Source organism: Aphanomyces astaci (assembly GCF_000520075.1).
Source record: "Aphanomyces astaci strain APO3 unplaced genomic scaffold supercont1.219, whole genome shotgun sequence".
Classification (NCBI taxonomy): Eukaryota; Oomycota; class Saprolegniomycetes; order Saprolegniales; family Verrucalvaceae; genus Aphanomyces; species Aphanomyces astaci.
The window spans coordinates 1-8397 of NW_009798482.1; the positions used below are offsets into that span (position 1 = coordinate 1).

Here is an 8397-nt window from a genome sequence, read left to right on the forward strand (position 1 = left end):
TGACTTGTTAATGGAATTCGCAAGGTGAGCCACCTTGCTCCTTTTTAATGTCCAATCAGAATCTATCACACCTTGTTTCTTACACACGATTGGCTATAACACTGACAGAAGTGGTTACAATTTTGAACTGGTGAATTTTGTAGAGCTTTGTGTGATGCTGCTCCAGAGAATTGTGCACTGATGAGTGCACTCCGACTATGTCCAATATGGTTCTCCCCTTACAGCTAACATTATGTTGTGCGCTCGGTTGGGTCGCAATGTCGTGGTGGCTCTGGTGGGCCAACGCGGTGGCGCAAGAGGTCTTGGTAGCACCCATCGCAAACGCAAAGTGCTAAAGCCGCCACTTCAGCACTTGCGATGGGTGCCACCAAGACGTCTTTCGCCACCGCCCGCGCAACCACGTGATCACACCGGCAGGGAGGTGTACGGCACCGACACGGGCTGGATGGTGGAATGTGGGATGACCAATTTTTCATTGGGTTAGTAGGCAAGTGGTGAAATGAGACCTGTTAGAATTGACCGAGTCCAGGATACCACATCACATGATCTTGCTCTCATACACAGCCTACACAATTATCTCAAGGCTCCTTGCATCAACCGTCATCACAGGAGTAGAATATATCGCAACACGGCGTGATGAATCTACGCAGCGATTTTCGTGATTTCACGGCATCTGATTGGACAAAATTGGACAATTTTGAATTCGCAAGGTGACCTGCCTTGCGAATTCCAAAAAGACACAGACACATGAAAAATAAAAATAAAGAATACAAACTTGAAGATATATTTAATTGAAACTATACAATTTCAGAATTATTTATGAAATTCGCAAGGTGGTTCACCTTGCGCTCCATACAAAATTGCCTATTTCACCTTGCTTTTTCTGGTTAATGGTGAATTATACATGTCAACCTCCTGTTCCGCAGAGAAAGGCCCAGTAGCAAGCTTGCATCACCGTTTCCAAAGTCAACGTCGAATTGCTGGCCTGCCGCCAACTGGTCAGCATCCAGCGAGTTTTCTGTGCGCCAGGTCAGAACGATGGACACGAGTCTGTCATCGCCCTGAACTAGGTAGTAGTTTGTAAGCTTCGTATAGCATCAACAACAGACTCTGTAGTTTGCATTGAATGCGTGTTCATTGGATAAAACACGCGTGTTCTTGTTTCGTGAACCAATCAAACGTCCGGATTTCGATCATTTTTTGATCTTACACTATTGCCGTTTTAATATATTTGACAACAGGACCAAAAATTGGTGTGGGACTGGTCATTACTGGTGGAGAGCTGGCCCATCCATCTAATTGCAATTCCACAGACGACATGGCAGGCCGATCGCTCGAGAAGAAGCTGCAGTACCTCAAGGAAGAAGCAGGTGACCTTGCCGAGTACTTGTCCGACGACGAGAACGACCAACAGAACGACGAAGCCAATGCTGCTGCCGCGGAGAAGGCGGCCGTGAACGACTACTCGACGTGCGTCGTGGTTGAGAAAGCGCCCAAGGTGAACGCCGCCAAGTACGACAAGTTGCTGGCCGTGTTCAACAAACTGGTGTCTCAAATCGGTGCCGTGGTTGCGATCGACATGCCGTACCTCCCTGGGTCCGCTGACCCGTTGACGGGTGGGTACTTGTTCATCGAGTTCGAAACCGAAGCGGACGCGAAGAAGGCGGTGACGACGCTGCACAACTTTGCGCTCGACAAGAAGCACACGCTCCAGGCGTACTTGTACCAGGACATCCAAAAGCACGCGGACGTGTCGGACACGTACACGCCTCCGACGCGTCCAGAGTTTGTCCCGCGGCCGAACCTGAACACGTGGCTGTCGGACCCGACGTCGCGCGACATGTTTGTGCTTCGGCATGGGACGGAGACCGAGCTGTACTGGAGCGACCAGGGCCGTCCGGAGCTCTTGTACGACGGCGCGCGGGAAAAAGTCAACGGCAAGCAGTGGTGCTCGCAGTACGTTGCGTGGAGTCCGCTCGGCACGTACCTCACGACGTTCCATCCGCAGGGGCTGGCGCTGTGGGGCGGTGACTCATGGGAGAAGACGGCGCGGCTGGCGCACCGCCAGGTGAACGTGGCATTGTTTTCCCCCCAGGAGAACTACCTCATCACGTCCAACGGCCTCGAAGGCGACAACGGCATCATGGTGTGGGAGGTCGCGACGGGCAAGTTGCTCCGCGGGTTTCCACTCGGGACCAAGGGCCACAACGCGCCGCTGGACACACCGTTCAAGTGGAGCGCCGACGACAAGTACGTGGCGCGCCGCGGCAAGGACGCGATCTCGATCTACGAGCTGCCGAGCATGAAGCTGCTCGACAAGAAGTCCCTCAAGGCGGATGGCGTCGAAGACTTCTTCTGGAGCCCCGCTGGCACCAACACGCTGGCATACTGGGCGCCCGAAGCGACCAACTCGCCGGCCCGCGTTTCGCTCGTGGAGCTCCCGTCGCGACGAGAGATTCGGCAAAAGAACTTGTTCAACGTGGCCGATTGCCATTTGCAATGGCACCCGAGCGGCGGCTTTCTCAGCGTCAAAGTAACTAGGCACTCGAAGAGCAAGAAGACGTTGTTTACGAACTTTGAGATCTTTCGCACCCATGAAGCACTGGTGCCGGTGGAGATGCTCGAGATGAAGGACACTGTCCGTGCATTTGCGTGGGAGCCCAAGGGGTCACGGTTTGCCATCGTGCACGGCGAGGTAAATAGGCCAAACGATGTTCGAGTATATGTCGTGGCTAACACAAGGAGCCACTGTAGAATGCCTCGCGCACGAACGTGTCGTTTTACGACTGCCACGGCGGCCCCCGCCACAACGAAGTAACTTTGCTGTACACGGAGACGGAAAAACCTGTCAACGCGCTGTTCTGGTCCCCGTATGGCAACAATATTGTGCTGGCTGGGATGGGCGAGCTGAACGGGAGCCTCGAGTTCTGGGATGTGGACGAACGCCAGAGCATTTCGATCCAGGATCACTTCAAGTTTAGCCACTTGGAGTGGGATCCGTCTGGGCGCGTGGTGACCACGGCCGTGTGCCAGCCCATCAACGTACACGTTTTGTGATATGTTGTTTTGAGTATGTCTCATGTATATTGATGTAGAATTTCAACGCCAAGTACACGATGGACAACGGGTTCAACCTGTGGACGTTCCAGGGCAAGTTGCTCGAAGAGAAGAAAAAGGACCAGTTTTACCAGTTTCTGTGGCGGCCGCGCCCCAAGAGTCTGCTCACGGACGCCGAGTACAAGGACGTGCTCAAGAATTTGAAAAAGTACGTCAAGCGGTTCACGGACTTGGACAAGAAGCGCGAGAAGGAGCGGTTGGCGGCGGAGGAGGCGCAGAAGAAAGCGCTTGTCGAGAGCTTCCGTGCCCGCGTGGCCGAGCTCAAGGCCATCACACAGGCGCGCCGATCGCGGTACATCGCCGTGGCCGACGGGTACGACAGTCAAGACGAAGACAACTTTGTGGTCAAGACCACGGTCGAAGATGTCATTATTAGCCAAACCGAAGAGGTTGTTCGGCAATAAGAAGAGAATGAAAAGTGGCAGTTTTTTACACGTGTACTTTGCAGTTAACGTGACGGATCAGTGATTTGCCGAGTTCGAGCTCTGTTCCATTGACCATATTTCTGGCCAAGTTCAAATGATCTCGACGTGAACGAACTCTCCTTTTTGAACTTTATCTCATCGTCCGAATACAAATCAAGTAAGATGAGAGTTTGAATCAGGGCAAATAAAAAGTTAAAGTTAGGCACTCAAACAGACGATCGGTGATTTGCCGAAATTTAACCTTGTACTACGTACGTAGTATTCAGTAGGGGAATTTTACGCCTTGGATGAAACAAATTATTGATTATTGATTTATAGAGCAATATTATATGTCAGAATGATATTTGACATAGACTTTTCTGTGATTAGAATTATTATTGTGAACAGTATTACCGAACGTTAACGGTATGTCCTTTCAAGTTTCATACAATGGGGTTATGAATTGAATCTTGCGACCTCCTCCGTCAAACATCGAACAACATGGGAGGGCCTTGCTCGAGTCGCACAGTCAGTCGAAAAAAATATTGACAGCGGCACAAGCAAGTTCGCGATGCCGACTAGCCCCAAGTCGCCCACGAAGGAGCCCCTGCTCGACGACAATGAGCGGCTGCCCGACGTGTACAATTCGCTGCACTTCAAGAGCATCCAAGACCCGTACCGGTCCATCGCGTCGGAAGGAATGAGCATGTACAGCACCATCCACGCCAACGACGTCGCGTCCATGCTGTCGGGGGGGCTCGAGCGATTTTACGAAAAGTACCGCCTATTGTCCAAGAAGGCCAACCTGCACTTGGCGACCCCCGAAGTTCGCTTCGAGAACTTGAGCTACACCGTACAGGCGCGTCAAATGACGATGGCCGAGAAGCAGGGCACGGTCGGGTCGTACGTCGGTCGCATGTTCACCCCGTTCAAGCAAACCGTGTACAAGGAGCAGGTGGTGCTGCAGCCCATGAGCGGCATAATCAAGGCTGGCAGCATGACGCTCATCCTGGCTAACCCTGGGTCGGGCAAGTCGACTTTCTTGAAGGCATTGGCTGGCAAGTTGGACCAAAACAAGAAGTGCGCCCAAGGCGGCGATATCACATTCAGCGGCTTGAAGGCCACTGACGTAGACCCGTTGAAGATCGTCGGGTTGGTCGACCAGCGCGACAACCACGCTCCGACGTTGACGGTGCGCGAGACGTTCCGGTTCGCCGACTACAGTTTGAACGGCACACCCGACAGCCAGCCGGAAGAGCTGCAGGAAGTGGCCAAGCTGCGCACAGAAATGATCATCCAGTTGTTGGGGCTGTCCAACTGCGCCGAAACTGTTGTGGGTGATGCGCTGCTCCGTGGGTGCAGTGGGGGCGAACGCAAGCGCGTGACGGTGGGTGAGATCCTAGTGGGCGGTCAAAGCGTGTTCTTGTGTGACGAAATCAGTACCGGGTTGGACAGTGCGGCGACGTTTGACATTGTGTCGTCCCTGCGCACGTGGTGCAAGACGTTGGGGGGGTCGGTGGTCATCGCCCTGCTACAACCTACCCCCGAAGTTGTTGAACAGTTCGACGACATCCTCATGCTCAACGAAGGGTACATGGTGTATCACGGCCCCCGCACGTCCATCCTGCCGTACTTTGAGAACCTCGGGTTCTACTGTCCATTGCGTGTAGACCCGGCCGACTTTTTGATCGAAGTCACGTCTGGCCGCGGCAAAAAGTACTTGGCCGCCGACGACAAGTCTCGCAAGATCCCGATTTACCCCAACGAATTCAACGACGTGTTTACCCAAAGCGAGCTGCACAAGTCCACGCTTACTGAGCTTTCCGCGGGCTTCAATGTTCCCAGTCATTTACAAACTGCGCAGGACTTTGCCAAGGTGAAGAGTGTGACTGCGATCGCCCGCACCAAGGAGACTTCCCCCTTCGCCATGGGGTTCTTGGAAAGCACCGTGTTGCTCTTAGGTCGTCAGAAGACGCTGTGGTTGCGCGACCGCCCGCTCTTGTGGGGCAAGTTGGCCGAAGCGCTGATCGTGGGGTTGTGTATGGGGGCCATCTACTACAAGCCAGCCCCGAGCATCTACCTGCGCATGCTGTTTTTCTCGTGCGCGGTGTTCCAGCGGCAAGCGTGGCAGCAGATCACGATCGGGTTCGCCCTTCGCTCGGTCTTCTACAAGCAGCGATCACGCAACTTTTTCCGCACCGTGTCGTACACAATTGCGGAATCGATCGTGCAAGTGCCTGTCAACCTGTGCGTGTCGCTGCTCATGTGCACGTTCTTCTACTTTATGAGTGGCTTGACTGTGGACGCTGGCCGGTTCTTTGTGTTTTTGGCGACGTGCGTGAGCTTCCAACACGCCCTCGGCGCGTACATGTCGTTCCTGAGTTCGATCTCGCCCAGCATCACGATCGGGCAGACCCTGGCGGCATTTTCCGTGTGCTTCTTCCTGCTCTTCTCTGGCAACATCATCTTGTACGACTTGATCCCTACCTACTGGACGTGGATGTACTGGTTCAACCCGATGGCGTGGGCGTTGCGCAGTGTCGTGCTGAACGAGTTTTACAGCGACAACTACCAAGCCAACACGACTCGTGCCACCAACTTGCGCAACGTACAGATGGTCTCGTTTAGTGAAAGCTACATTGGCATCGGCATCCTTGTGCTGCTGGCGTACTACATCCTCTTCACGGCCATGAATACAGCTGCGTTGCACTATTTCCGATACGAAAAGCGCTTGGGTGTGTCTGGAGGGTCCAAGGTCGGCGAAGACGACGAGGACAACGTGTACATCCAAGTGGCAACCCCCGGCGGCACCCTCGTGAAGCAAGAGCGTAAGAAGGACCAAGGCCTGGCGTTCATTCCGGCCAACTTGGTGATCAAGAACTTGGACTACTACGTGACGTTGCCGACCAAGGTGGAGCGCCAACTCTTGAACAACATCACGGCGAGCTTCACTCCTGGCCGCATGTGCGCGCTGATGGGTGCGACGGGCGCCGGGAAGACGACGTTGATGGACGTGATCGCTGGCCGCAAGACGGGCGGCCGCATCGGCGGCGATATCATCATCAACGGCGAGCCCAAGAACCCAGTCAACTTTAGCCGCATCACGGCGTACTGCGAGCAGATGGACATCCACTCTGAAATGTCCACGATCGGCGAAGCGTTGTGGTTTTCGGCCAACTTGCGCTTGCCCGAGACGATCACGGCCGACGAGAAGCGCAACTTGGTGGAGGAAACCCTCGACCTGCTCGAGCTCAACGGCATCATCAACGAGCAAGTGGGCGACTTGTCTGTGGAGCAGAAGAAGCGCGTGACGATTGGGGTCGAAGTGGTGGCGAACCCGAGCATCTTGTTCTTGGACGAGCCCACGTCTGGCTTGGATGCGCGGTCGGCCATCACGGTCATGAAGGGCGTGCAGTCCATTGCTCGCACGGGCCGCACGGTGCTGTGTACCATCCATCAGCCGTCGATTTCGATCTTCGAACTGTTTGACGACTTGTTGCTGCTGCAACGCGGCGGCTTTGTCGCGTACAACGGCGAGCTTGGCCAGGACAGTTCCAAGTTGTTGGAGTACTTTGCGTCGATCCCTGGCACGGAAGAGATCCGCCCCCAGTACAACCCTGCCACGTACATGCTGGAAGTGATTGGCGCCGGGATTGGGCGCGACACCAAGGACTACTCGGTCGAGTACACAAAGAGTGAATTGTGCAAGTCGAATGTCGAAAGAGCCCTACGCCTGGCGCTTCCCTCGCCTGACTTTGTGGGGTTCTCGACGCTGAACTGGACTCCCATGGCCACGAGCTTTGGCAACCAGCTCAAGGAGTGCGTGACCAAGTGCTTGCAGACGTACTGGCGCAGCCCCCAGTACAATTTTGTGCGTCTGACGTCGTTCCCGTGGTTCGCCCTCGTGTTTGCCACGACGTTTTACCAATTGCCCCGTAAAACAGTGTCGGAGATCCGATCACACATTGGGTTGATCTACAACTCGATGGATTTTATCGGTATCATCAACCTCATGACGGTGCTGGACATCACGTGCTTGGAGCGTGCCGTGTTCTACCGTGAGCGCATGTCCAACTACTACGGCCCGCTGCCGTACAGTCTGTCGTTGTTTGCGTCGGAAGTGCCGTACTTGGTGGTGGCTGTGTCCTTGTTTGTGCTGGTCGAGTACTGGATGATCGGATGGGTGCCGGCGTACTTTGTGTTCTTCTGGTTCACGTTCTTCCTGTACACGTCCATCTGCACGTTCTTTGGCCAGTGGATGTGCGCGCTGTGCCCCAACACCAAGGTGGCCAACGTGGCCGTGGGAGCAGTGTCGTGCATTTTCAACTTGTTCAGTGGCTTCTTGCTGCCATACCCCATGATGCGGGGTTGGTACAAGTGGATCATCTACATCGTGCCGTCGAGTTACTCGTTGCGGTCGTTAGCTGTGAGTCAAGTGGGCATTTGCGAGAATGGCGAGGGCAACGGATGCCACCAATTGGAGGGACTGGCCAACTACACTGGCAACGTGGCCGATTGGGCTCAAAAGGAATTCGAATTCAACCCCGAAAACCGCTACAACTACATGCTGGTTTTGATCGGCATGTGGGTCATCTTGCAGACGTGCATCTACTTGACGTTGAAGTATGTCAGCCACTTGAAGAGATAAAAAATCCCGCGTTAATTTGTATTATGCATTGTGGATTGCATTGGTACTACGGTATTGAAAACTGTCTAGCGGTACTACGGTGAACGATGGAATTGAACCACACCAAAGTCGGACTGAATTTTAGTGAAGGGCCATCCACAACTAACCTTAGACTTGACATGATTGGGGAATGACATATGGGCATTCCGTGTAAGCACTCTAAGCTTACAATAGGGAGAGTCAATATAG

At 54.0% G+C, this 8397-nt stretch overlaps 2 protein-coding genes across 2 annotated transcripts; both read left to right on the forward strand.

Annotated features, from left to right (window-relative positions):
- The first annotated feature begins 1279 nt into the window (after positions 1–1279).
- Positions 1280–3557, forward strand: H257_18787 (hypothetical protein). The gene is made up of 3 exons (XM_009847910.1): positions 1280–2695; positions 2755–3042; positions 3096–3557. The coding sequence occupies exons 1-3, from the start codon at positions 1319–1321 to the stop codon at positions 3519–3521; spliced, it is 2091 nt and encodes a 696-aa protein (XP_009846212.1). The 5' UTR covers positions 1280–1318; the 3' UTR covers positions 3522–3557.
- A 455-nt stretch (positions 3558–4012) lies between these two features.
- Positions 4013–8204, forward strand: H257_18788 (hypothetical protein; the record flags this gene model as incomplete). The annotated part of the gene is made up of 1 exon (XM_009847911.1): positions 4013–8204. A coding segment is annotated over one exon (4157 nt), but the record flags the coding sequence as incomplete, so codon positions are not given.
- Positions 8205–8397: the final 193 nt, after the last annotated feature.

Excerpts from the sequence above, each read along its gene's own strand:
- H257_18787 (XM_009847910.1), top strand. The coding sequence starts at position 1,319 with ATGGCAGGCCGATCGCTCGAGAAGAAGCTGCAGTACCTCAAGGAAGAA. Across the intron at positions 2,696-2,754 it reads TTGCCATCGTGCACGGCGAG|AATGCCTCGCGCACGAACGT; the intron begins GTAAATAGGCCA and ends GAGCCACTGTAG. Across the intron at positions 3,043-3,095 it reads CCGTGTGCCAGCCCATCAAC|AATTTCAACGCCAAGTACAC; the intron begins GTACACGTTTTG and ends ATATTGATGTAG.